Consider the following 27,777-nt stretch of genomic DNA (forward strand, 5'->3'; position numbering starts at 1 on the left):
TAATGGTTCCAGACCTCCGTTTTCCCATCTGTGAAATGGGGGTGATGACTTGATAAACTCTGACGCTCGCAGAGTTTGTGGGGACTTGTTGGGCTCATGCATCGGTGGGGAGCTGGGGACACAGTAAGCTCTCTATTCAGGCAAGAACTGCCATCATCGGCATCACGGTTTTGTTGTTATTATTATAACAACAGCAACACTGGGGACACACCAAGCACTGTGCTGACTGCTGTGTTAACTCACTGAATCCTCAGAGATGCCCAGAAGGGGCCCTGAGAAGTCACATGACTGTTTAGGTCGTGCCACTGGTCAGGGGCAGAGCCCAGAGTTACCCACAGCCCAGGCTGTCACATTCCCAGGCCTTAACTGCCCAGAACCCAGGACAGCCTTCCAGAGCCAGCGCCTGCCCTGAGTCTCGTGGGAGGAAGAAGAAGGCATTAGCTGAGCACTTACTGTGTCCTCATGACCGAATTTAATCTTTACAGCTGGCATGTGTGGTCGGTCTAATTATTCCCAATGTAGAGATGGGGAAACTGAGGCTTAAAGAGGATCAAGAGGATCAGCAGCTTGCCTGTTGCCATGTGGTGGAGCAAGGCTTGCCGTGCTGGTGTGATTATGCCAGAACCTTCTCAGACTGGCACTCCTGTGTGTGTGTGTGTGTGTGTGTGTGTGTATGCTTGGGGGGGAGACACGCTGCTCACACCTGCCTGGCCATGTGTGACTGTGAGAATGTCTGTGACTCTGTGTGTGTGTGTGTGTGTGTGTGTGTGTGTGTGTGAGTGAGAGAGAGAGCAAAGGTTTGCCGCCTTTTTCCCACTGAACATAGAGTGGGTCTGTGGGGTTGGGGGAGAGAGTGGGGGAGGGTGAGAGAGAAAGATGTGTGTGTGTGTGTGTGTGTGTGTGTGTGAGAGAGAGAGAGAGAGAGAGCGTGAGAGGAGTGGGTGTGTGTTGGGGGGGTGGTATGTTTGGCCGGGGATGGGGGCCTTTGTCTGCTGGGCTCCGCACACTGGGCAGGCGGGGGGCGGGGGGCTGCGGGGGCGGGATCACCTTGGAAGGCCTGAGAGCTGGGAGAGGGGAGGAGGTCAGGGTAGCCCATTAATGCTGCCCTCCTGGTGGGGGGGCAGATAAGTGGCCCCAGGGGGCCGTGCTGAGGACCCTCTAACTAGCTTGTTGCCATGGGGATGCTGGCTGTGAATACAGGCCTGGAAGTCCAGCTCGAGCCTTCCATCCCCTCCCCTTCCTGGCAGGTGGAGACCCCCAGCTGGGGTGTGTTTGTCTGGGAAGGGGGATGAAGGGCCACCCCTTCTACCCTCTCTGTTATTTAAAGCAAAGGCCTCCATTCCTCCCACTGCTCTCCTGGGTCAAGGAGAAAGTGACCATCTCCGTCTTCCTAGGGACCATATGTCTCGGTGTCGGGGCTGGCCTCCTGCCACCTCAGGGCTTTGCTGGCAGGTGGCCAGAGCAGGAAGAGAAATGCATGTGGCCACACAGCCACACCTCTGCCCCGGACCACGCTGCCAAGTTCACCAGGAGACCAGACCTCTCTTGACCCTGGGGATGCTGGGGGGTAGGGGATTCGTCCCCCAAGTGGTGGCCAGTTTATCTGAGAACTGCCAACCTTCCTGTCTACCTGGGGTCAGAACCCCGAGGGCTTTTGTGAATGTTTCGTTATGAAAAATTTCAAAAACATTGGCGTTCCTGTCGTGGTGCAGTGGAAACAAAACCAACAAGGAACCACGAGGCTGTGGGTTCGATCCCTGGCCTCACTCAGTGGGTTAAGGACCTGGCGTGAGCTGTGGTGTAGGTTGCAGACGTGGCTTGGATCCTGTGTTGCTGTGGCTCTGGTGTAGGCTGGCAGCTGCAGCTACGTTTCGACTCCTAGCCTGGGAACCTCCATATGCCGCGGATGTGGACCTAAAAAAAAAAAAAAGAAAGAAAAAGCAAAAAGAAAAAATTCAAACATTAAAAACTAGAGAGAATGGTTTAATGAGTCCCAAGTACCCATCACTCAGTTACAACAATTATCAGGTTCACCCATCTTGTTTCCGCTGCCTCCTCCTCTTCTTTTTTTTTTGTTTTTGTTTTTTGGTTTTTGGTTTTTTTGGGTTTTTTTTTTTTTTTTTTTTTTTTTTTTTTTGGCTGGGGTAGTTGAAAGCCAATGCCAGATGGCAGGCCGTTTCATCTGGAAATACTTCAGTGTCTTTCTCCCACAGACAACTGACCACACATCACACCTAACAAAACAAACAGTAATCTCTCATGAGTGTCATCTGATTCTCGGTCTAACTTCAAACCTGCCATTAGACACAGGCTCATGCTCTTGAGGGTGAATGGAAGCCAAGGGGCAGGCTCCCTGTGCTGTAGTTTTGGAGCCACAGGGGAGGGAGGGGTGAGTGCCTCCGGCTTTGGGGAAGGGATTTTCCTCCGATACCAAAGATGCTTACCTCTTCCAAGGCTGTGGGGAGGGTGGAATGAGATTACGTATGTCCCAGACCAGGAGCACGGCAGGAACTCGGGAAAATGATGGCCATGATTGTGCTGCTTTCAGAGGAAACTGAACTTGCCCAAGAGTGACTTGTCCAAAGTCCCACAGCTCAGGGGAGTGAGGGTGGGATGAGAACCTGTGTGTTCTCAGTGTGCTGGGATGTCCAGTCTGCACAGCTTGCTCTCACCCCGTGTTGTGCCCCCTGCCCATCAGCACCCTGTACAATGATGGGAAGACACAGAGGGTCCCCCTTTTCTTGACAACTAGTGTGTTGGTCATGGTGCTCTGGGCTGAGCAGGAGATGGGGTTGCTGGGGGACCTGGCTCCAAGCGATCTAGAGCAGGATCTTCCCCCACCCGCAGCCTCAGTTTCCCTCGGAGCCTGCTGCTCTCTCCAACATGGTCTCCAAGACTCTTCCAGCTCTTGCGTTGCTCCCTCCGGGGTTACTAACCCTGGGAATGTGGGGGATATTTGAGGCTAATGGGGAGTTTCAAGCCGTCTGAGACCCCAGGCTACAAGACCGTGTGGGGAGGAGGAAGAACATTCTGTGCGGGGAGCGCGGATGGGGTGGCCCAGCCCAGTAGAACTAAAGCTCCCTTCTCTCCCCAGATGGTAGGTCCTTGACATTGGGGCTGTGACTTTCACATTATAAGTACCACATAGGTGAGCGACAAAAATCCCACTGATGTAATGGATAGAACAACTAGACAGAAGATCAGCAAGGAGATAGAAGATTTCAAAAGTGCTGTAAACCAACTAGCCCTGACAGGCACTCTTTTCTAACCTAAAGGCATATGCTACCCAGCAATTGCAGAATACACATTCTCAAATGCTCATGGAGATGGTGGGGAGAGACCGTATCAAGGCTCCATCTGTTTAAAAAGATTGAAATCATACAAACTTTGTTCTCTGATGCCAGCAGAATGAAATTTAAAAAAATCAAGAATCGAAGGAAATTTTGGGGAAAAAAAATCACATGTGTGTGAGATTAAATAGCACACTCCTAAATGACAAGTGGGTCAAAGAAGAAATCACAAGAGAAATTAGAAAATCCTTTGAGGTGAATGAAAACAAAGACCCTCATACAAAAATTTATGAGATGCAGCAAAGGCAATGCTCAGAGGGAAATTTATTTTTTTGTCTTTATTTATTTATTTATTTATTTATTTATTTTTTTGCCATTTCTTGGGCCGCACCCTCAGCATATGGAGGTTCCCAGGCTAGAGGTCTAATCGGAGCTGGAGCCACCGGCCTACACCACAGCCACAGCAATGCGGGATCTGAGCCTCATCTGCAACCTATACCACAGCTCACAGCAACGCCGGATCCTTAACTCAGAGGGAAATTTATACCTGTAAACACCTACATTAAAACAGAAGAGTTCCCATCGTGGTGCAGCAGAAACAAATCCGACTAGGAACTGTGAGGTTGAAGGTTCGATCCCTGGCCTCACTCAGTGGGTTGAGGATCCGGCATTGCCGTGAGCTGTGGTGTAGGTCGCAGACATGGCTCGGATCCCGCATTGCTGTGGTTGTGGTGCAGGCTGATGGCCACAGCTCCGATTAGACCCCCTAGCTTGGGAACCTCCATATGCCTCAGGTGTGGCCTTAAAAAAAAGTCACACACACACAAAAAAACCCCACAAAAACAAATCAGTAAAACACAGAAGAAAGCTCTCGAATCAATAACCTTCCACCTGTCTAGGAAAAGAAGACTAAACTTAACCCAAAACCAATAAAATGAAGAACATAATTAAGATTAGAGCAGAGATAAAAGTAAGGCATAAAAAAGAAACAACAGAGAAAATAAACAAAACCAAAAGTCTCTTCTGAAAGATCAACAAAATTGACAAACTCTTAGCTAGACTGACCGAGAAAAAAAAAAGAGAAGTCTCAAATTAGTAAAATCAGGAATGGTATTGGAGGCATTACTACTGACCTTACAGAAATGAAGATTTTATAATTTCATTGATACAGAAGATCCAAAGAAATTCCATAATATTTCTAGAGATATGAAGAGAACAACCAGAAATATTTACAAGCCACAACCTTCAGGGAACTGAAGGGGGACGGGCATTTGCTTTTAATGATAAACCCTTAGAGGCTGTTTTTGTCAATTTTTTTAAAATTAATTTTTTTGCGGGGGCTTTTTAGGGCCACACCCACGGCATGTAAAGGGTCCCAGGCTAGGGGTCAAGTTGGAGCTGCAGCCATAGAAATGCCAGATCTTAGCCATGTCTGAGACCTACACCACAGCTCACAGCAACGCCGGATCCTTAACCCACTGAGCGAGGCCAGGGATCGAACCTGCATCTTCATGGATACCAGTCAGGTTTGTTACCAGAGTCATGATGGGAACTCCAGTGTCAATGTTTTCATTGTGAAAAACATGACATGTACACAAAAGTGAATACAAAAAGAAGTGACGTAGCTCAAATTTATTATCAGTGGAACACCCACGGCACCACTGCCCAGTCAAGAATCAGAACATTGCCATCTGCCATCTGCCATCTGCCTGTACCCTCACCCTCACCCAAACCCTCTTCCCCAAAGATAAGGACCAACCTGATGTTTACAGAAAGCACTTCCTTGCTCTCCTTGAGAGTTTTGCTCACTCTAAACACTATAGTCTGGTTTGGTTCATGCTTTGGCCTTCATATAAATCAAACCATCCTACGTCATGTCCTCTTTGGGGCCTGGCTTCTTGCATTTAACATCATGTATGTGTGAGCTTCAACCATGTTGTTGCATGCAGTAGTTCGTTCTTTTTCTTTGCTGTGTCGTATTCCATCTTACGAGTATATCACAGCCTATGTGTCCATTCAACTATGGATGGAATGGGCTTTGGAAATAAAGCCACATACATGAAGATAAATTGATAAAAATGTTTACAATAAGATACCAATGAAAGATGGAACTCAGAGAATGTTGGTTCAATTTTTGTGCCGGAGACTTTCACCGTGTCCTTTTTTTGCTCCGGTCAGTCATGAAGCTGGTCTGAGTCCCAGAGAAAATAGGCCACTTAGGCAGGAGCCCAGAGGGGCCAGACCTGCGAGATGCCACACCCCAGGTCCACGTATCTGCCCTCCTGCCCAAATTTGCAGCTTCAGAAGGGGGAGGCCACCCCGGTGGAGCAAAGACCACTTCACCCTTTCCACCCAAGGACTGCGGTTTCCCAGCACACCTACAAGTGCACCTGCAGCTGGGCAAGAGCATGTGCCACACGTGGGCACGCGTGTGGCCACATCCTGGAGGGGGCAGCGCCCGCGGGCACCTGACCAGCTGGCGAGGTCTGTGCACGAAGAAGTTGGTGGGAGAAGAGGAGGAGGAGGGGGGAAAAAAAATCCCCTCATTTCTGAAGAAATGTCCCAGATTAGATTTGTAAATCAAAAACCAATATATAACATGCAAGAATTGATCTGTTTTATATTCCTCAGTTACATTTTTGTGAAGCACATTTAGAAGATTTAGAACGTATTTGCGCCTGCTGGTTGGGCCATTATATGCTTGAGTTCATACATCTATTTGTGAGGCTATAAAACAGGCATCGACTACCATGTAAATTGTGTTCTCCACAATAAATTATATGCATACTTGCAAAAATACATAACTGCCGTGGCTGGGCCAACGCGGCTGGAATACTAATGAGGGCCAAAGTTGCTTTGTCCCTCTCCTCCGGCCTAATTTAGCCTCTACATCAAAAATTATGTAGGAAAAATCACTTTATCCTCTCACTGAGAAATCAAATCGCACTCACGGGCCCTCTCACCTCTTCCTACCTCTCTTCCTTTTAACTGAACGCTGCCTTGTTCATACTAATTTGAGCTGCTCCAGGTTTCCCGGGCAGAAAACTGGCTCAACTACAGCCAGGAGTCACTGGGCTTTCTGCGAGCCTGGGAGGGCGCGTGCACACACTTACACACTTGTGAATGCCCGTTCCCTCCTTGGGGTTTGAGTTCACTTGTGCCAGGGCAGGGTCACAACATGCAAGACGGACCCACGTGCCAACTCGGAGCCTTGCCCCAGATGCAAGGGCACAGAAGCTCCCCGGGTGTCTGCCCACGTGGCACCTCGCCCTTTCCTCCCTGGCACAGATATGTGTGTGGAGAGTCTCACCTGGAAAATTGAATCCAGTTCGGCTGAATTCAGTTCAATCCAGTTCTGGCCAGGCAACGTTTATTGAGCACCTACTCTAAGCCATGGACTGCACTTGGCCCTGGGAAAATGGAGATTTAAAAAAAAAAAAGATGAAGTCTCATATCTCAGGGGAGGGGCAGCCTTGTAAACAAAGGTGGCGAGTCAGTGTGCTGAGGGCTATGGCAGATGAACACACACACACACACACACACACACACACCCCTTGGTTGTAGGCACCCAGATTCCCCAGGGCTCACAAGTACACACACACATACACACACACGCACGCACACACTCTCACATCTTGGAGGTTGTAGGCACCCATATTCCCCGTACTCACAAATACACACACACACACACACACACCACACACACACCGATCCCTGCCATCCTCATCACAGCCACCTTACCCCCCTTGTGGCTGCATGCTGATGCCTGCCTGGCCTCTGTCTTCTACACAAGCCCGAGTTAGCTTCACACCTGCTGGCTTGCCCAGCTTTTTGGCTTCCATGGTTGTTTCTACTGGAAACAGCGCCACTTCCTACACCAGGCTGGCTTGCCTTTCTCCTGCTTCCTGCAGGGCCCTTGCCCAAGGGTACATCCTGATGGGACTGCCAGAGAGCTCACAGAGGGAGGAGAAGCAGATCTAGTTTCCATCATCTCAGGCCCATCTTCCATCCTGCCTCAGTTTGCCCATTTTTGAAACGTGGGCATTGGATAGTTCTGAGGCCATCAAGCTCCAGATGTCCAGTTTGTTGCTGAAGAAGGCAGGGCCTCTCCAGGTCAGAGGGTGAGAGGCAGCAGCAGAGATGGCCCCGAACCAAAGAAGGCTCAGCCGGGTTCTGAGCTCCCAGCCTAGAGGAGCATGAGCCTCCGGGTGGGACCAGAGGTAGCAGCCTCCTGGGAGCACATCCTTGAGGTGAGGCATGGAGAGGCTTCGGTGGGGCCGGGATCCACTTTGATCCAGCTCCCTGGTGGTTATAGGTGCCAGACACGTCTTTTGTGGCAGCTCATTCTGTCCTCAGATACTGGAAAGGCGGCCACCAGCAGAGGGAAGGGAACTCTGTGCGGCCTCGTTGCTGGAACTAGCACACTAGAAAAGGGGGCGGGAAGTCTGCAGAGACAGACTTTGGTTCAATACAGCGATCAGTGCGATTTTTGCATGTGTGTGTGTGTGTGTGTGTGAGAGAGAGAGAGAGAGAGAGAGAGAGAAAGAGAGAGAGAGAGAGAATTCTACTATTGCATTTTTAGTTTCCTGTTCTTTTATCTCATCTGCTCCCCTATAGCGCATCCTATTTCTTTTTCATACAGTAGTTTTCTCTTTATCTCAGCCTCTTCTTTGAGTAGAAAATATTCTCTTTTTTAAAAGTAAAGTGTATTTTTATTAGCAAAAAGTACCACGTGCCTGTGATGAAAAGTTCCAATTGGTCAAAAGGCATAGAGTGAAAAGTAGGCCCCTCTCTTCGCAGACACCCCAGGGTCAGAGCTGTCCAGTTTCCCACTCCAGAAATTATAACTCCCCATTTTTGTGGGGTTTTTTTTCCCCAGAAATGAATTGTGCATAAAGCATATCTATCAATAGATCTATTTATATAATCTAGATTTTATTTATTTATTCATTCATTTGTTCATTTTTTTAGGGCTGCACCTGCGGCATATGGAATATCCTGGGCTAGGGATTGAATCCAAGCTACTGCTGCTGGCCTCTGCCACAGCCACAGCAACGCTGAACCTGAGCCGTGTCTGCGACCTATGCTCAGCTTGCGGTGATGCCAGATCCTTTACCCACTGAGCGAGGCCAGGGATTGAACCTGCATCCTCATGGACACTATGTTAGGTTCTTAACTTGCTGAATCACAACGGGAACTCCTATAGATTTTATTTTCACACAAAAGAGAGCATATATGACTTAATCCTTGCCTCCCCCTCGCCAGCCACCAACCTTGGAAACTGCTTCCAAGAAAAAGGTTTCCTCTGGGCGGTGTCCAGCAATGGGATGAGTTAACAAGTTCCTCTGGGCTAGATGACCACATGGAGAAAGGAAATGGGAAAGGCGAACCCTTACTGGGGGAGGGAGGTTTGACTCGTGTCTTTTAAGGCTCTATCCGTCACCCAGTTTCTTTCTTTCTCTCTCTTTTTTTTTTTTTTGGCTTTATAGGGCCACACTCACAGCATATGGAGGTTCCCAGGCTAGGGGTCTAATTGGAGCTACAGCTGCCGGCCTATGCCACAGCCACAGCCAGATCTGAGCTGAGCCACGTCTGCAACCTACACCACAGCTCACGGCAACACCGGATCCTTAACCCACTGAGCGAGGCCAGGGATTGAACCCGCAGCCTCATGGTTCCTAGTCAGATTCATTTCCGCTGTGCCACGTTGGGAACTCCTTTTATTTTTTTGCTCCGTTTCTTGAATACAAAAAGAATGGTTCTTTATCTCCCTCTACCCCTTCTCCCTACCCCTCCCAGCCACCTCCCCAAAGCAAGCCAGGGCCACCAATGCCTAAAGCTGCCCAACCACGGCCTCCAGCCCTACTGTAATCGACAAGAAGCCCCTAGAGATAGCCTCTCTGTGCCAGCCACATGCCACTAAACTCCAGATTAAGAGGCCCAGCTGAGATTTCTCTTATTCCTCCCATCCCCCTGGGGCCAGTCCTCTCTCCTTTCAGGAGGGGAATGGAGCTAGAAGTTTGGATTTGGGAAGGGGGGGCAGGGGGCTCATCACCAAAGCTGGTGCCTCTATGCTCCAGAGGGATGTGCGTGTCCTGCCATGCAGCTTGAGACTTCTCCAAAACACCGTCCCCCCAAATCCAATAAAATTGCAAATTTCACTGTATTTCACAATATCCTAAATAAACATGAACAGCATGCGTTTCTCTTCCTTGCATCAAATATTAATCTGCCCGTGGCCAGCGCCCGCTCCCTCGCGTGTGTGCACACGCTGGGTAAACACCAGGGAGATTGTGACGCCAGACCTTCCCTTCTCTTTCCCAAGTCGAGAGCATGACAAATTTTTCTCCTAATTACACCTGCCACTGTTTGCCTTCTAATACTGTAAATCCTCCATCACATAGTTTTTCAGATTCGGGATTAGGTTCTTTTCCTGTCGTACAAATGATGGGAGGGGGGCGAGGTGGGGGAGTGGGTGGGAGGCAGCGTGGGCTGCATGGTATTGCTTTTCATGATTTCTCCGTGGCGGGGTCGGGGGGGGGGTCCCTGGGTTGGGTGCAAGCAGTGTTCCCAGGCCCCTGACCCTCCTGCTGGGTGGCAAGGAGATTTCTACCAGGCAGGGGAGGGGAGAGAACTGAGAAAAGACACCTGCTCAGGTATGCAGAACCTGCTCAGCTTTATCAGCTCCCTAGCGGCTCCCAAATCCTGGGCATAATAAAAATCTCAAGATGGGGAGTTGTGGCTCAGTGGTAATGAACCCGGCAAGTATCCATGAGGATGTGGGCTCCATCCCTGGCCTCGCTCAGTGGGTTAAGGATCTGGCGTTGCCGTGAGCTGTGGTGTAGTTCGCAGACACGGCTCGGATCTGGCGTGGCTGTGGCTGCGGCTGTGGCTGCGGCTGGCAGCTGTAGCTCTGATTCGACCCCTAGCCTGGGACCCTCCATACTGTGGGTCTGGCCCTAAAAAGCAAAAAAAAAAAAAAAAAAAAAAAAAAAAAAAAATCCCAAGACAAAGGGAGAGGGTGAATGGAAAGCGTCCAGTGCGATGCCCAGTAACCCATAGCTCCCTTCCCCTGTGCTCCATCTCCTGGCGGAAGCCAACCAAACCATGAAACCTGCCTCCTCACTGTTTCCCATTGGGCCCCGCCCTCTCCAGGGGACCCATTGCTCCTCAGCTGCCAGAGTGTTGTCCCAAAGCCTAGGGCTCTCCAGTCATGGCAGCCCTGCCTCGAAGCCCCCAGTGAGCTCCCAGCAGTAAGGCCCTCTGCTGCCAGGGCCACCTTGATCCTCTGGACTCATTTCCAGCCCTCCCATACCCCCACCTGTCTACACTGTGATGCTCACCATCCAGCCCTCCCCTCCCTTCTCCCCCCTGTCTACACTGTGACCACCCCGCTCACCATTTCGTCCTTCTCCAAATTCACTGCAGGTTGCCACCTCCAGTCTTTGGTGTGTTGAGCTGTGGGCTCTCTTTCAGGTGTGCACCCTGATGACAGCACCTCCTTGAGTCTTTCCTGAGCCCCTGTCACTCTGATTGGTGGCCCCCTTTGCGCCCCCATGGGGCTTTGTGTCTACTATGTTTTGGCTCAGACCTTTGCCTTGTCTGTCAATGGTGTAAGAGGGTCTATGGGGGCCTTCCAGGTAGGGACCAGGTCATAAGCATCTTTTTTCACCTCATTGTCTCTCTAGCTTCCGAGTCTTTCTTTCTTTCTCTCTCTTTTTTTTTTTTTTTTTTTTTTTTTTTTGCTTTTTAGGGCTGCGCCCCCAGCATATGGAAGTTCCCAGGCTAGGGATTAAATTGGAGTTGCAGCTGCCAGCCTATGCCACAGCTACATCAATGCGGGATCCCAGCTGCGTCTGTGACCTACACCACAGCTCACAGCAACACCAGATCCTTAACCTGCTGAGCAAGGCCAGGGATCAAACCCATGTCCTCATGGATACTAGTCAGTTTCATCACCGCTGAGCCATGATGGGAATTCCAAGCTTCCAAGTCTTGATGCTGCAGAGAGTGATATTTGGTGTGCGGTTGGGAAGAAGGGGTTTCCGGCTACCCTTAATCTTATGGCCAAGTCAACTTCCCATCTGCTCCATCAGTGGGGCAGAATGAACTCCCTAGGACAAGCCCCTACCCTGGGGCAGGGCAAGCCACCCAGCCTGGAAGCCAGCATGGAACACCAACCAGCACAGGAGAATCAACCCCACAAGGCCACAGAGGCAGAGGGGAGGGGAGCTTCAGACCTTCTTGTCCCCCTCTCCTGAGACCAGCTCAGCCTCTGTCTGATGTCCCTCCCTGAGCCTGGACTGGCCTGATGGAGTCCCCTCTGGGTCATCTGAGTGTCTGAGGCACTGGAGCTGTACAACCAATACCCAGGTCATTGCCAGGTTGGGTTTTTTTTGGCACATACAGTATCACTGGCTGCTTTTATTTGGTGAGGGTGTGCAGGCAACAGCTTTGCCTTACTCTTCGTGGTTCCTAGAGGCCCATTGGCAAAGTAGGGAGACCCTGCCCTGGGGGCTGGAGGCCTAGAGCTGTGCTGAGGAGGGTGGTCTTGGTCTGCCCAGAGCTAGCCTGGTAAAAGCCCCCTTTTCTGGGGGGAGGAAGGGATAAAAGCAGCCTACCCCGTGCTAAAGCCCCCCGGAGCTGTTCTGAAGTCTTCTCTCAGAGTCAGCTTGTTCAGCTTGAATAATAACTGTCCCTGGCCCTGTCCCCTCCCCACACATTTCACCTTCAAAGGGCCGGGAGAAATTTCCCTAATTAATTAACTCCTCTGCATCCTGCCCTCCCCGTCATCGGGTGATTAATTGTCACTGTGCCTTTAAATCCAGGGGAGGAGGGAAGGTGGGTTGAGCTGGTGGTGCTGGATGCCAGAAGCAGGCAGGCTGGGGTGAGGGCAGCCAGAGGGCCTTTCCTGGGGTTGGGGGACCTGCACCTCCACCCGCATTCCTGTCCTTGCCCAGGGCCTGACTGAGAGGCCCCAGAGCCAGACCACAAATGCATCTGTCAATAATCAATCGATGAGCCTAAATATGAGACTGAGGGAACTGGGGCATTCTGGGAGAGGTGGGGTGGCTGGTGCCCATCCTGGTGCAAAGCAGAGCCTGGGCTTTGGAGTCAGAAAGAACTGAGTTCTAATCCTGACTCTGCCTCTTTCCCGCCACATGATCGTGGACAGGTCATTTTGCCTTCCTGAGCCTCAGTGTTCTCACCTCTAAAATGGGGCCAGGGAGTTCCCGTCATGGCTCAGCGGAAACAAATCTGACTAGCATCCACGAGGATGCAGGTTTGAACCCCAGCCCTGTTCAGTGGGTTAAGGATCCAGCATTGTCGTGAGCTGTGGTGTAGGTCGCAGACACAGCTGGGATCCTGCATTGCTTATGGCTGTGGCATAGGCTGGCGGCTACAACTCCAATTCGACCCCTCGCCTGGGAACCTCCATATGCTGCCAGGGGTGTGGCCCCAAAAGACAAAAATAAAATAAAACGGGGCCAGGAATAGACCGACTTCCCAGGATTGCTGGGAGGCTGAAATTGGATTCATGTGTGTGACGCGCTTGGCGCGGTACAGGATACACAGCACGTGCTCAGTAACAGTGGCGACCATCATCCTGCAACGGTTGCCGTCTGAACCGGCCCTAAGGCCACACTCCTTGTCCCGCCCAAGCTGGGGCCTTCCTGCCCCCAGCTCTGTCCTTAGCAGCTCCTCCCCGGCCCCCTCCTCTAGGAGGGGGTCCCTGGACCTGATCCCAGCTGCAGCCTTCCTCTCGAAGCTTGTGGTTTTCAGGTGTGTTCACTTCATTCGCTTCCCAGCCCCGCCCCCAGGAACGCAGACGTGCGCAGGTGCGCTGCGCTCCGCAGGGCAGGCGCTCGCGTGGGAGCGTGGAGAGGGGCGCGTGTGTGTGGGGGGGTTATCCTGTCTCAAAGCAGGCCCAAGGGACCTCGACATCTTCTAACGCAGCTCTGGCGCTGACCAAGGAGAAAGTAAGTGTGGGGGCGGGGGAGGGAGGGCAGGACCTTGCTCGAGGTCACCTGGGTCCTTGGTAATAGAACCCAGAACCCGGGGCCAGGATTTTTCAGACCGGGACTCCCCGGTGGGAATGATGTCGATGGGGGCGGGGGGGGGAGCGGGATTGTTGCCTGAGGTGGGGAGGGAGGGACTGTGGGAAATAGCATTTGGTGGAACAAGCTGCGGGCAGTGTTGGGGGGGGGTACCTTATCCAGGAGGTGAAGATGCTGACGTTTTAGAGGCAGCACAGGGTAAAGCAGACAGGGTGGGAGCAGAGACACCTCCCCTCCCCGCCCCAACCTTTTCTAAGCTGTGTGACCCCAGGGAAGTTACTTCACCACGCTGAGCATCTGTCTCCTGGGTGTGACGTGCTCAGCTCACAGAAAGGCTAAGACAGAGGCCAATTTCCCCTTCTCCATGCCCCTTCCCTGGGAGTTTCATGCCCACTGTCGTTTCTGGTCAGTTGATTCATTTGACCATTTGACGAGGTGCAGGTACTGTGCTAAGCCCTGGGGACAAAGACGGATTGGCCTCCAGAAGCTCACATCCCAGGGGAAGGAGACAGAGGAGAGACAGGTGGAGAGTGGAAGAGAAAAGGGGGCGTGGAGGGGCTTGTGGGATGGGGGTCAGTTTCTAGTAGGCTCATCAAGGAAGGCTTCCCAGAGGAGGTGGCCGCTAAGCAGAGCCCTGGCCTAGGTGAGCCATGCAGATTTCTGGGGGAAGAGACTTGGGGCAGGGAGAACAGCTAGTGCAAAAGCCCTGAGGCAGGGCAGGGCCTGGGGCATTGGCGGAGGGGCAAGGAGGTGAGGGGAGTCAGGGAATAGGGGGGTGCGGGGGGAGGGGAGGGCACTGGAGACAGATAGGGTGGCTCTGGTGGGTCCTTGGAAGTCTCTGGCCCTGCAGGAAGTGGGGAGCCTTTGAGTTTGTGCAGGGGAAGGACCCGGTCTGACTTAGGCTTGATGGGGTCCCTCTGGCTGCTGGGGTGATGGTTGACTGTAGCGGATCAAGGGTGGGAGCCACAGGCTTGGGGGGGTCGGGGGCGGGTGGGACGTGAACTGGTGGTTTTCTTTCCTCCTCCTATCACATTCTCTTCTGCCTCCCGAGGGCCATGGCAGGTGTTTCTTCCAGAGTGTGAACCTCGCTTGGGAAGACACACACACATGTGTCTGCACACGCAGGCACACATGCAGGTTTCCTTCTGTAGCTTCAAGATACAGTTTTCTGGGCTTGAAACTCAAGCCTCCCTCCTGGTACCGAAGCTGAATTAAGACATCTCAGGTCAAGGAGCTGGAGCCCGTCCGTTTGCCTGAGCCCTGATGTACTCATCTGGGAAGTGGGGGCAAAGATAGTGGAAGGGCCTGGGCCTGGGCTGGGGGCCGTGTAGGTGGGAGCTGGACGTCCACCTGAGTGTCTGCGGTGGCGGTGAGGCTGGGGGCGGGGGCAGAGATTCAGGAGGGTGTCCAGGTACCTGTGGGGGGAGATACAGAGCGGGCTGATCTTAGAGGGACGTGAGAGATGGGGCGATGCCTGGGAGATGCTGGGCGCGGCAGGTCCTCCTGGACGTGTGCTAAGTGTGTGACGTGCACTGCAGCTGTGCACGGCCCTATCAGACCCCCCAGGCACCTCTTTGCCCTCTCTCCGGCCCCCATCTCTGCTCCCTCCACTGCCCTGTCCCTTCCCCAGACCCACTCCCACTTCAGGGCCTTTGTCTGTCCCTCTCGGCATCCAGAGCCTCCCTCGCCCCCTGCATGCCTTACCTGCAGAGACCCCTCTCGACCCCCTAATAAATACTGCAGCCCTACCCTGGCACTCCCTCTTCCCTCTCTGACTTAATCTCTCTCCATAGCACTTGTCATATATATATGTAGTGCTTTTAGGGCCGCACCCACAGGGTATGGAAATTCCCAGGCTAGGGGTCCAATCAGAGCTACAGCTGCCGGCCACACCACAGCCACAGCAGTGTGGGATCCAAGCTGCATCTGCCACCTACACCACAGCTCATGGCAACACCGGATCCTTAACCCACTGAGCAAGGTCAGGGATCGAACCCGCATCCTTATGGATCCTAGTCAGGTTCGATACTGCGGAGCCACAACGGGAACTCCCCCATATGTTTTTACTTGTTTTGTTTCTTGCTCTGTCCTTCCATTAGAATCTAAGTTCCATGAGGGTAAGGACTTTGCTTTGTGGTTTTACCATAGGCCAGACATAGAAATAGTTCCTATTTAAGTCAGTTGTAAATGGACAATTCAGTGATATTTGCTACACTTGCGATGGATCCTACATCCTAGACTTTTTCATCATGCCAACATCCACTCCATACCCCTTAAATGCTATCTCCTCCTCCCCTCCTCTCCCCAAACCCTGGTAACCCTTCTACTTGCTGTCTCCGAGTTAGCCTATACCTCATATATGTGGAATCCTTTTCAATATTTGTCCTTCTGTGCCTGGCTGATTTTACTCAGCCCGTTCGCTTTCAAGGGCCACCTATGTCCGAGCAAGGATCAGAATCTCTCTTTTTTATGACTGAATACTACTCCACTATACGTATTTACCACTTTGTGGTTCCAGCTGCAGCCTCAGTGCCTGGCTCAGAGTCTGTGCTCCATCGAGCGTATATGAATGAGTGATTGCGTGAACAAATGATTGAATGGCTGGTGGGAGTGATGGATCCTCATAGTTTTGCTTTTGTCTTAGAAACATTACATTAGAGGAGCATTCAAATGGAGAGGAAGTGAGTGTCCCTGGGTTGAGGATGAAGGGCGCTAAATGGGAAATGGGCCGCTGGGGGATGCACGGGGGCAGGAGGAGGGAGGGGCACAGTTGCGCCACACCCCCCCCCACGCGGCAGGGCCTCCTTCCAGCCCTGGGCACCTCTGCCCTCCCTTCCTCACCCTGGAGAGGATGGGTGGGGAGCTGGTCTTTGGTGGGGATTCAGCTTAGGGCTCCCTGACCCTGGCCTGATGTGGCTGCTTCTCCCTTTGCGGGGGTCACAGTGTGTTGGCGGCTCTGCGTCTGTGAAGGGTGGGAGCCGAGGTCCAGAGACGAGATGGCGTCCCTGCTGGGCAACTGTCCGGAGTGTGCCGAGGGTCCACATTCACCCGAGAGAGGGTCCAGATGTCCAGTCTCATGTCTGCTAATTACTGCAATTAATTAACAAGTGGCTTTGTGGCTCTGGGAGGCCTGGGCCCCCTTGGCATTCTGGATCAGGAGACAGCAGTGTGCACAGGTGCTGAGGGTCCAGGAGCCCGTGATGGAGGCAGGGCTCCAAGCTGACCTTGCCCTGGGTGGGGCCCCCTTTCCCCCAGTGATTTCCATGACCTCTCTCTCTCCCCTCCTGTCCAGCTAGGACCAGGAGAGCCACAGCTGAAAAGGGTGGGCTCCAGGGTGCCTAGATGGGCAGGGGAAGGGGGGCGGCATTCAGCCAAGCCCCACCAGAGGAGGCCCAAGTCCCATGGACAGAGCTGCAGGAGGAACAGCAAACACGGTGTTACCTCTGCCAGGTTGATGGAGGAGACATAGTTTCTGCCAAAGGACCCCTTGGGCTGATGGGGGTGGAGTGGGAGACAAGGCTCTGGCGGGAGGGCTCCCTGATCCGATGAGGAAGGTGGACTCTGTCCTGGGAGAGTTCTCCAGTCTGATGGTGGAGTCACAGCCGCTGTCCTTGGGGGATCCCCGAGTCTGATGGGGGCAACTGAGTCCCTGTCCTGGGAAAAGCCCTTGGTCTAGTGGAGGGATGGAATAGAGCCCCCTTTGGGTGATGCAGGTATAAGAGCCAAAGGAGGGTGTTCAGAGAAAGGGGGGCAGGGCAGGTCTGTCCCTGAAGGAGCAGAGAGAGCTTGAGATCACGTGAGCAAATTCTCAGCCAGGTGGCCCGTGTTGGGACATGGCCCGGCTGGCCTAAAGCAGAGGACCGGTTTGAGAGAGAGGAGGGCCAAGGCTGGGCAGAGCCCTGGCAGACCACAGCCTTGGGGCTTCAAGAGAGTGGGGTCCCTCTCAAGGCCGGGTGGGCTCAAGCTGCCGCTCAAGCCAGAGAGGGCTGGATCCCGTGATGGGGTCAGAGAAGGAGCAGGGGGTGTTTCTGATGAAGGTTGTGGCCAGCTGGTCATGGGCAAGAGAGAGGGTGCAATGAGGGAGAATGGCAGCCTCCTGGAAGGAGGCATCAGGGATGAAGGTGGTGAGTCTTTTCAGCTGAGTTTTTGTTTTTCTAACTTTTGTTTGAGAATCCCTGTTTGAGGTCAGAGAGGAGCTTTCAAAGAGAGATGACACGTCCTCAGCCCCCACCCTGAGGCTGAGGAGAGCCCTCAGACCAGTGGTCAAAGAGCCAAGGCAGCCGCCACACCTGTGCCTGCCGCTAACTAGCTGTTAACAAATAAGCCCCTGGGAGTTCCCTTCATGGCTCAGCAGTTAACGAACCCGATTAGGATCCATGAGGATGCAGGTTCCATCCCTGGCCTCGATCAGTGGGTTAAGGATCCTACATTGCTGTGGCTGTGGTGTAGGTCGCAGCTGTAGCTCTGATTGGACCCCTAGCCTAGGAACCTCCATATGCCGAGGGTGCAGCCCTAAAAAGAAAAGAAATAAGCCCCTCTTCCTCGAAGTGGAGGGCCCTCGGACCATCAGCAGCATCACCTGGGGGCTTGTCAGAGCTGCAGACTCTCAAGCCCCGCCTCCGATGGATAATTGGGATCTGCAGTTAAATAGGACCTGAGTGTGCCCTGAAGTGCCCACAGCCCTGCCCCAGGTGCTATGCGTCCCCTGGTTTGGAGGTTGAGAAAACGGAGGCTCAGAAGTAGAGGTGAGGCATCGGCAGGTGTGGAATTCGGGGACCTAAGGGACGTGGGTTTAAGGGGCTCAGAGGGCATAAGGTTCCCAGTGGGAGCAGGGAACGTGTCTGGGGAGGAGCTGGTGGTGAAGGGCTATCAAGTGGCTCCCTGGGAAAAAGTCCCAACTTAGTTTCCTTGGGGTGAGTACTCCCACCGTAGGGGGTTTCAAGCTCTGCACGTGGCGTCCCTGAACCAGGACCTGGAAGGGGATGTGTCTAATCGGTTCATGGAAGGTAGGAGCCGACTGCCACACGAGCATGTTTCTTGGCCTGTGAAATCTATCAGGTGAAATAGAACCAGCCTCCTCCCAGCCCTACCCTCCACTCTCTCCCTCTGCACCCCTAAGTGTGGACAGGTGGCAGGCGGTCAGCTGGTGCTGTGCCTCTGCCTGTGGTTGGCCTCAAGTGCTGTACAAGTCTATGTCCCCTCCTTGGGGATACATTCGCCTCTGCCCATCTCCTCCACCAGCCTGTGTTTGGGGAGCTCTCCAGGCCATGCGTTCTGGAGGTTTGGAGTCTGGGCCTGGGGAGCGGTTAGTAGCTAGGCAGGCCTACTGAACTATCCTCATGGGAAGAACCTGGTTTCTCTGGAGACTCAGGTCACCACGTGGGAGTGGCCTGAGCCCGCAGCCCGGCGCCAGGACTAGCGCCGCTGGCAGCTGTTCAGCATCTTCCTCCTGAACCCCCAGGCCTGGGCTGGCACCCCCTCTCTCCTGAAAAGTTGTGGAGAGTAGAGTGCCTGGGCAGAGTCCAAAGCTCTGTGTTCTGGTTTTCGCATTTACTGCTGCGTCCTGGGCGACACACACGTGGGGCTCTTTTCACCAAGCGCTTGGACAGAGTGTGTCATTTTATCCTGACAACAGTCCTGCAGGGCAGGTCTTCTTACACCTTTTTCTTTTTAGTTAGATGAGGGAGCAGGGGCTCCCAGGTATTATGAGAGGTTCCCCAAGTCAGCCCGTGATGGCTGGGGTGGGGGGTGTGCAGTGCTGCTTTGGGCTCGGCCAGCTCCCCCCCCACAGGCTTCCATCCTGCCTGCAGACCTGTCACTGTGCCCCCGTCTGTCCACCTGTAAGTGAGATGGATGGACTCAATTCCCTTTAAAGCCTCTGCCAGCACTCACATCTCAGGCTTCGGAAAGGGCAGAGGGAAAATACTAGGGGCTCTTTTTTTTTTTAAAACAAGCCTGGAAAGTTCTGCAGAGCGGGGCAGGTGCAGGCGAGTGGGTGGGTACATGTTCATGGGTGGGTATATGTGAGTGATTGGGGTATCGAGAGTACATGGGTGTGGACATGCCCGCGTGTGAGGGGTGTGTGTGGGTTGCCCAGGCGCACGGGGGTACCACTGGGGGCTGGCCGTGGTGAGCATGGGCATGGGTGCATGCGTGTGCACAAGAGTGGTTGTGTCTGGGGTCCTGAGTGGTGCACAGGTGTGCTGCTGGGTGTCGTGAGCACACAGACGTGTAGCATGAGTGTGATGCAGAGTGAGTGTGTGAATACGTGTACCTCTGAGTGTGCATCGGGGGATGGAAGCAGAGCCGGACAGCTTGGTGTCTGTTTTTCTCTCTGAGACTTGCCCTTGTTCCTCCCCAGGCTGTGCTCCCTGCGGATCACACTCCCAAGGGCTCGAGGTGGGGTGGGGGGGTTAGAGCAGAGCTGCCCTGACTGCCCCCCATCAAGGGCCAGGGGCCTGGCCCGGCACGGGGGGGAACCAGAGCCGCTTTCCAGTGGCCTGGTGCCCAGGACAGCGTTGGATTAGCGGCTGCGGGATACAATGGGCACATATGGTCCCCGGGTGCCGGGTGCGGCCCAGGGTCCCTTACTCAGCGCCACCAGGATTAGACCTAATGAGTTGGAAGGAGTTAACAATGCTTCGGGGCCCAGCAGAGGCCCAGGAGGCCTGCTCAGGCCCCGCGCTGTGGCCGCCTTTCGCCGCGGAGGTGTAATCCGCTTTGAAATCAAAGGTGGTACAAAGTATGAATTTAAATTCGACATTTACAGCTCCGGTGAGATGACGTATTCTGGAAAGGTCTCTTCTTTTAGGGGGGGTTGGGGGTGGGAAGAGAGGAGGCAAGGGAAGCCATCTGCTCTCAGAGGAGGCCCAGGCTGGCCCAGGCCGGGCCCACTTGCCCCCATAGTGTGGGCGGGAGGAGGGGGCAGTGGGGGCGGGGGGTGGGGGGTGCAGACCTGGGGACATTTGGAAAGGAGGAAGGGGGGGTCAGTACCATTGGTCTCCCATCCATGATTCAGATCACCTACAGAGCAGAGAGCTCTCTGATCCCAGAGGGTCCCCCAAAAGAGAGCGAGAGCAGAGCTCCTGCCAAACAGGGTCTTGGCCCCATTTGTTTTCCTGTCAGATTAAAAGAAATGTCTTTGAAGTTATGGTAAAACATATACCCCATAAAAGGTGCCATTTTAGTCCTTTTCTAATTGCACAATTCGGTGGCATTAATTACATTCACAGTGTTGTATAGCCCTTACCACTATTTCCAAAACTTTTCCAACACCCCGGACAGAAACTCTGTACCCATTAAGCAGTGACCTCCCATTTCCCCGCCTCCCTGCAGCCCTGATAACCTCTAATCTACCTTAAAAAAATTTTTTTTTAGGGCCGCACCTGTGGCATATGGAAGTTCCCAAGCTAGGGGTCAAATCAGAGCTGCCGCTGCTGGCCTATACCACAGCCACAGCAATGCCAGATCCAAGCCGCCTCTTCGACCTACACCACAGTTCACGGCAACGGCAGATCCTTAACCCACTGAGCAAGGCCAGGGATCGAACCCGTGTCCTCATGGATACTGGTTGGGTTTGTTACCGCTGAACCACGACAGGAACTTCTACTTTGTCTCTCTGACTTTGCCTGTCTCAGATGGTCCCTCCAGGTGGAATCATCTAATCATTGCCCTTTTGTGCCCAGTTTCTTTGACTTAGCAGAATGTCTGCAGGGTTTATCCATATTCTGGCCTATTGCCTAACAGGCTTTTTGCGGCTGAATGGTAACCCATTATCTGTCCATACCAAAGTTTGTTTATCCATTATCTGTCCATTTATCTGAATAATGCTGCTGTGAACTTTGGAGTATTAGTATCTGTGGCTCAGTTTTCAGTTCTTTTGGACGTGCAACCAGGAGCGGAATTGCTGGGTCATGTGGTAATTTGATGATTCATTTTTGAGGACCCTCTAAGGTATTTTCCATAACCGGTGCATAAAGGTCTCAATTTCTCCACATCCTCATCAACATTTACTTTCTCTTTCTCCCCCCACCCCCCCGGCCCTTTTATGGCCACACCTGCCACATATGAAGTTCCCAGGCTAGGGGTCCAATCAGAGCTACAGCTGCCGGCCTACACCACAGCCACAGCCACAGGGGATCCGAGCCGCATCTGCGACCTACTCCACAGATCATGACAACACCAGATCCTTAAGCCTTTGAGTGAGGCCAGGGATCGAACCCACATCCTCACAGAGACTACGCCAGGTCCTTCACCCACTGAGCCAGAATGGGAACTCCTATTTTCTGTTTCTTTTTCAGTCGGCTATAGCCATCTTAGTGGCGTGAAATGGTCTCTCCGTTTCCCGAATGACTAACGATGTGGAGCATCTTTTCATGTCCTCATTCGCCGTTTGTGTCTCTCCTTTGGCATCTGGTCCCGTTTTACAGAGAAGGAAGGGGAGGCTCTCCTGTGTGGTGCGGCGTTCTGGACCCACTCGTGTGTGGCCCCCGCACCCCTCCACCCACCAGTCTCTCCATCCTCATGCCCCCAGCAGCCGCAAGGGACGTCCATGCTCCCCGGGCACCGCCGGGACTCTGCTGAGATCTGGGCTGGGCAGAGGGGCAAAGGAGAGGTGTCGGCTGTGTGCCCGCGCTGGGCTGGGCTCCTTCCGTCACATTCCTCCACGATGACGTCCTCCTCTCTTCTTCCAGCCCAGCCCGCACCTCCTCCGGGCAGGACTCCACAGCCTCCTCTGGGCTCGCCGAAAACCCTGTCCTTGCCTCAACAGTGAGCTCCTCATGGCAGAAGGTAAGGGAGGGTTTAAATCCATGGTCAGGGGTTTTCTCCAAGAGCAGGAGCCATGCTCCTCCCCTGGGCCCTCAGCCTGGGGCCCCAGAGCAGGTGGACACTCCGACTGCTTTACTGTCCTCTCTGCACCTCATCTCCACACATGCGGGCGTAGAGAGGGAGTGGGGGGACATCCACACCATGTGACATTTGTGTGGCCCTTGCTATACACGAGTCCTTCTAGCGTGGGTCTCAGCTTGACAACAACCTCCCAAGGCAGGTACTCTGAGTTCCTTCTTCAGACAAATTCGCCCCCTCCCAGGTGGACACCAGGGGACCTGCTTCCCATTGTCCTTGCCTCTTCGATGGCCACCCTTCGGGCTGCCAAGCCTTCCCATCTCTGGCACAGTCTTGGCTCTTTTACCCTTTCCCCCCATTTCTGTCATGTCCCAGATCTGGGGCGCGGGGCGGGGGGTTGACCAACAGGCCTGACGATGAGACAGTGAAGTCTGACCCCTTCCCCGAGTGCAGGCCTTCGTGCATCCTGAACTCATCCTGAGGCTTAGGGAGCCCCCTCTCCGCTGAGCAGGCTGGGGGCTCTGCGCCCTCTGTTTCAGGGGAGGAAACTGAGGCTCAGAGCAGTTCAGCACCTTGTCTGATAACCGCACAGGCAGTGGGGATGCCGGCTGGCCTCCGTTTCAGATCTTTGGCCCTCAAATCCTGAGCGCTTTTCTCCGAGGTGCCTCTTTAGATCCAAGAGGGGGTTTCATCAACCGTTTAACAGACAGTTGAAAACACAACCCGAGCCTTAGGTTGACCTTCCTCCGGCCCTTAATGTTCTCACGCCCCAAACGGGCCTCATAAAATCCAGCCCTCACAGCGGCGGGCGGAGGTTGTCGTGAATGAAAAGCCTGCAGCACAGCATCTGGCACCCAGTAGGTGCTCCATGAGTTCTTGCCGTCCATTCGCTGGGCACGTCGCTCTCCCCCCTTTTCCTGGAGGGTCTGCCTCAGGAGGAAATGAGAATGTCTGGGCTGGAGTGTGTGTGTGTGGGGGGGTCGTCGACTGCGTTTGAAGTGACAGTGACAGATGGGTGTGGTGGCTCTCCCAGGCGCCCCGCCAGCCCTGCGGTGCGTGTCCGCCGGTCCCCGGACATTTTCTTCCTCCTCCTGGCCACGATGAGGTGTCATTTGCCGCCTGTCCCTTCTCGTCATCGATTTCCAAGTCGTTAATTAACGGGGCTTGTCAGCTGGGAAGATGAATTCTGTCCTCAGCTCGCCGGCCTTTTGTTTTGGGATTGTAAATGCTATAGATCTCCCATGATGGAAGGCCACGGGGTCAGGGGGCGCCGGGCTGCCCAGTGGGGGTGGCAGGCAGGGAGAGGAGCCTCTGGGCCTGGCTGGGCCCCGCTGGCCTGGAACAGGCCCCCAGTGGCCCCTCGCAGCGGCCTCTCTGGCTTGGCTCCCTGGGGTAGGGGCAGGAGGGATAGGGGTGTTTTTCTGTCATCCAAAAGTTCGTTCTGGGAGAAATGTGCCTTGTGCCAGAGAGTGTAGCCTGGGTCGGGCCCAGGATGCGGGCTGGCTGGAGGGGGATACAGGCCCTACTTTGTCCGATGGGGGAGATGGCGTTGTCCTCAGGGAGTTGCTATTTGGATGGTGGGGGGGTGTCCCATGGTTGTGTTCGGGGACCAACCCGTCGAATAAGGGCTCTGGCCTGGGCAAGCCCTCAATCTGATGGAGAGGACACAGCTCCCATCCTGGGAGAACCCCCAGTGAGACAGGGGAGACATCTGCCTTGCGCCCCCCACCCCCCAACTCCAATGGCAAAACACAGATCCTGCTCTGGGGGAGTCGAGGCCTTGAAGGAAAAACTGCAGCCGAAAAGCGACTCAGAGCTGGGTTCAGCTGGGTTGGGCTCCCCTGTCCTGGCACCGGTGCCACTCCCCAGGGAAGGCGGGCCCCTTCTGCGTCCCACGTGCAGTCTCAGGGCCGATGCACCGTTTCACCCACAGCTGAGCTGCGTTTCAGGCCAACAAAACCGAAGCCTAAGAACTCAGGCTGATATCAAGGTAAAAAAGGCCGCACTTGGTTTTTGAGGATCTGAGCCGTGGGATTTGTGTTTTGGGAAAGGGCTGACCCACCACCGTGCAGCAGCCCCGTCCAGGTCCAAGGCTTCTCCTCCCCCGGGAGGGTGGTGCAGAGGCGGAGGGCAGGCCCTTCCTGCTCTGGGTGCTGAGGGCTGCTCTGCCCCGGGGCCTCAGCAGGATTGGCTGGATGTGGACGAGAGCTCAGGGCAGGCCCTCGGGAGACCAGGTTGACCACGAGATTGCTTCCGTCTTGCTATGTGATTTGAGGGGATTTTCCTCCTGTCTCCGGGCCTCTGTTTCCAAAGAGAGGCGGAGCGCAGAGGTGCCCCCTCCAGTCTTCAGGGTGGCGAGTGCCTCCAAGCCAGACCCCGGGGCTGTGATCCTGATGCCCGTCTCTTTGCTCCGTCAGGCGGGTCACTCCCTTTGAACTTCATTTCCTACCTGTGAGTTGGGGTTAAGAGCAGCACGGGCTTCTTAGGGTGGTTGTGATGATGAAATGAGCTGTTCTGGGTAAAGTTCTTAGAACAGGACTTGGCTCGGTAAACGTGGCGTCCTTGTTGGTGCCTGACTATGAAGTTGTTTATAAACGGAGCCTGAGCGCTGCCCAGGGCCCAGCAGCCAAATCGGCTGCTTTCAGCCCATGAAGCATTTATGGAAACGGCCGTGATATGGCTGTCCCTTCTCCGCGTCCCCCCACCCTCCCCATCTCCCTACTCCTCTTCCTGCTCCCTGGGGCCCTGATGGGGGTGGGGGTTGCCTGCCCCAGGGTCTGCCTGCTGCTGGGAGTGGGCAGTGGAGACCCACCAACTTGACCTCTTGGAAGCTCCCTGGCTCCCAGGTTCCTGCTAGAGCTGTGGGAAATGCAGTCTGTCTGGGCAGCTCTCCCTGGATGGTGGGTGGACATAAGTCCCGGATGGTGGCTTTGGTGTCTGGGTGACTTTGAGAGCTGCAAAGAGAAGTTCTCCTGGAGGGGGGCTTCCAAGTGCCTGTGCCCTCAGGCTGGGGCGAGAGGGGGCCTCTGCCTCGGGGACAGCCCTGGGGGATGAGGGGGGCACAGAAGCGGCCTTACAAAAGGGCCCAGGCAGCAGCCTGTTCTCAGCCTGCCACCAGAATGGGGGAGGGGCAGGAGGCATAACAGGACTCGGGGGCATACGGGTCACTGAGGGAGATGGTGAGTGCTGTCCCAGGACAGGAGGTAGACTCCAGGGTGGGAGGCAGTGGGGGTGCCCCTTGGCCCAGGCTCCTGTTATACAGAGGGAGGAACGGATACCCGGAGCGGGCCACTGACCCGAGGGAACCTGGGAGCTACTGGCAAGGCAGGGGCTAGAATCTGGACGTCTGGACTCGCCGTGCAGTGCTCCTTCCACATCGCCACCCAGTGGGGCGAGGCCCAGGCCAGAAAAGGAGCCCAAGAGCCCCACTCCATTCCCTCGGACACCCTTCGGTTTCCTTTCTGTGCAGTCGGAGCCCTGGCTTTGAGTGAGAGAATAAGTGAGTGAACAAAAAAATAATGAATGCTGGGAGTTCCCACTGTGGCTCAGCGGAAATGAATCTCACTAGAATCCATGAGGACTCGGGATCAATCCCTGGCCTCGCTCAGTGGGTTAAGGATCTGGTGCCGTGAGCTATGGTGTAGGTTGCAGACGTGGCTCAGATCCTGTGTGCCTGTGGCTGTGGCTGTGGCTGGCAGCTGTAGCTCCGATTTGACCCCATAGCCTGGGGACCTCCATCTGCTGCAGGTATGGCCCTAAAAGGTGAAAAAAAGAAAGAAATGCTGTGTTTTTCCCCTCAGATCTAGTGGGGCCCTGACGGGAGCCCTGCCCCCTTCCAAGTGATCCCCCAGTAGCCCCATTGGACAGATGGAAAAGTAGAGGTGACAGAGGGCCGCTGTGAAATGAGCCTCTGTGCGAGCCGATGCTTCCTGGCTTCCCAGCCTGGTGGGAAGTGGGCAGGTTGACGGGGACCCCGGCTGGAAGGCAGAAGAGCCATGCCTGAGTGGGAGGGTGTTGCTGGGTGGCAGGGGTCCCTGCCTTGGCCTGGAATGAGGCTGTCTGCCCTGCCTGGGCTGCAGGTACCCGCTTCCATCCTGCAGAGGCAGCTTCGGCTTCTCTCTGCCTGTAAATCATGAGCTAAGGGGCTGGAATCTGGGAGGAGGAGCTGGGAGGGGCGCCGTGGGGAAAATTTACGGCGGTGATTTTCTCCTCCACATGGGGAGCTGAGGGGGCTGCAGTAACTCTGCTGTGGCTCCTTATAAATATCACCCACACCCCTGCCCTGACGCTCCATTTACCGCCCAGGGGCAAGGGGGAGGCTACTGCAGACAGGGTGGGGGATAGACTTGAGCCAGAACTTCCCAACACCAGGAGGGTCGAGATGGGTGGGTGATGGAGGCAGCAGTGTGCAGATGCTAGGGGATGGATGGCATGGGCTATGGGGTGCCACTCGTCCACGCCACACGTACTTAGCAGGTGTCTGTGCCAGGCGCTATTAAGCATGACGGATGTGGGCTGAATCCATTGGAGCCTGGGAGTGAGATGGATTTTAGGGGGGTAACCCCACAAGCATGTCCCTGTGGGACAGCGAGCCTGCCTGCTGATTCCTTACGGGCTGAGGGACTCTCTGCCCTCCAGTGTGTGGGTGGGGCCTGAGGCCTGGGAGCTGCCTTCTCTGCCCACACTGACCTCCAATCAAGGTCTTAATTACAGCTGCCTGCCCTGTGCCGGCCTCTTGTGGTGACATCTTCATACAGCCCTGAGACCATCAAGTTCGCTGGTCTTTCCTCCTTCTCTCTCCCAGACTAGTCCCAGGGACCCCACCTTTCTGTGGGGACAGCTCTGCCCCTTCCCCTCCCACTCTCCTCCTCAAAATGCCCCATGTTCCAGGATAAGGACTCAAGAAAGAGATACTTTGGGAGTTCCCACTGTGGTGCATCAGCAACGAATCCGACAAGGATCCATGAGGATGCAGGTTCAACACCTGGCCTCTCTCAGTGGGTTGGGGATCCACATGGCTGTGGCTGGGGTATAGGCTGACAGCTGCAGCTCCGATTTGACCCCCAGCCTGGGAACTTCCATATGGCATGGGTGAGGCCCTAAAAAGCAAAAAAAAAAAAAAAAGGAGAGAGAGAGAGAAAGAACCTTTTTGAGCAGCGGAGGTGTGAGCGGAAGGGAGAGGACCAGAGTCATGTCCAGGGTCCTCAAAGGAAAATTTAAGATGCTTCACAAAGATCCCAGACCCAGAGGCAGCCTGGCCACAAAGCAAGGGCACCACAGGCATCAGGAAGCCTGGTTCTTGGCTTGATGACACTTCCGAATGGGCCAGTGACTGAGCCGCCACTGCTCATCTGTAAAATGGGGTTAGACACATGCCACAGCATCATGAGAATTGAAGAGGAAAATGCTTGGTGTATTGAAAGGTGAACATGTGCGAAAAAAAATTTTTTTTTTTTTTTGGTCTTTTTTAGGGCCACACTTGTAGCACATGGAAGTTCCCAGGCTAGGGGTTGAATTGGAGCTGCAGCTGCTGGCCTATGCCACAGCCACACCAGATCAAGCTGCATTCTGTGACCTACACC

General features: G+C 54.3%; 1 protein-coding gene across 1 annotated transcript in view; it reads left to right on the forward strand.

Annotated features, from left to right (window-relative positions):
• The window catches only part of LOC110255902, a 107,526-nt gene continuing 90,664 nt past the window's right edge, over positions 10,916-27,777 (forward strand). Inside the window, exons 1-3 of the mRNA XM_021066309.1 lie at positions 10,916-10,930; positions 13,040-13,270; positions 22,042-22,138. Of these exons, the coding sequence (XP_020921968.1) occupies positions 10,916-10,930; positions 13,040-13,270; positions 22,042-22,138 (343 nt within the window). The remainder of the gene's footprint in view (positions 10,931-13,039; positions 13,271-22,041; positions 22,139-27,777) is intronic.

This window comes from Sus scrofa, chromosome 12 (genome assembly GCF_000003025.6).
Source record: "Sus scrofa isolate TJ Tabasco breed Duroc chromosome 12, Sscrofa11.1, whole genome shotgun sequence".
Taxonomy (NCBI): Eukaryota; Metazoa; Chordata; class Mammalia; order Artiodactyla; family Suidae; genus Sus; species Sus scrofa.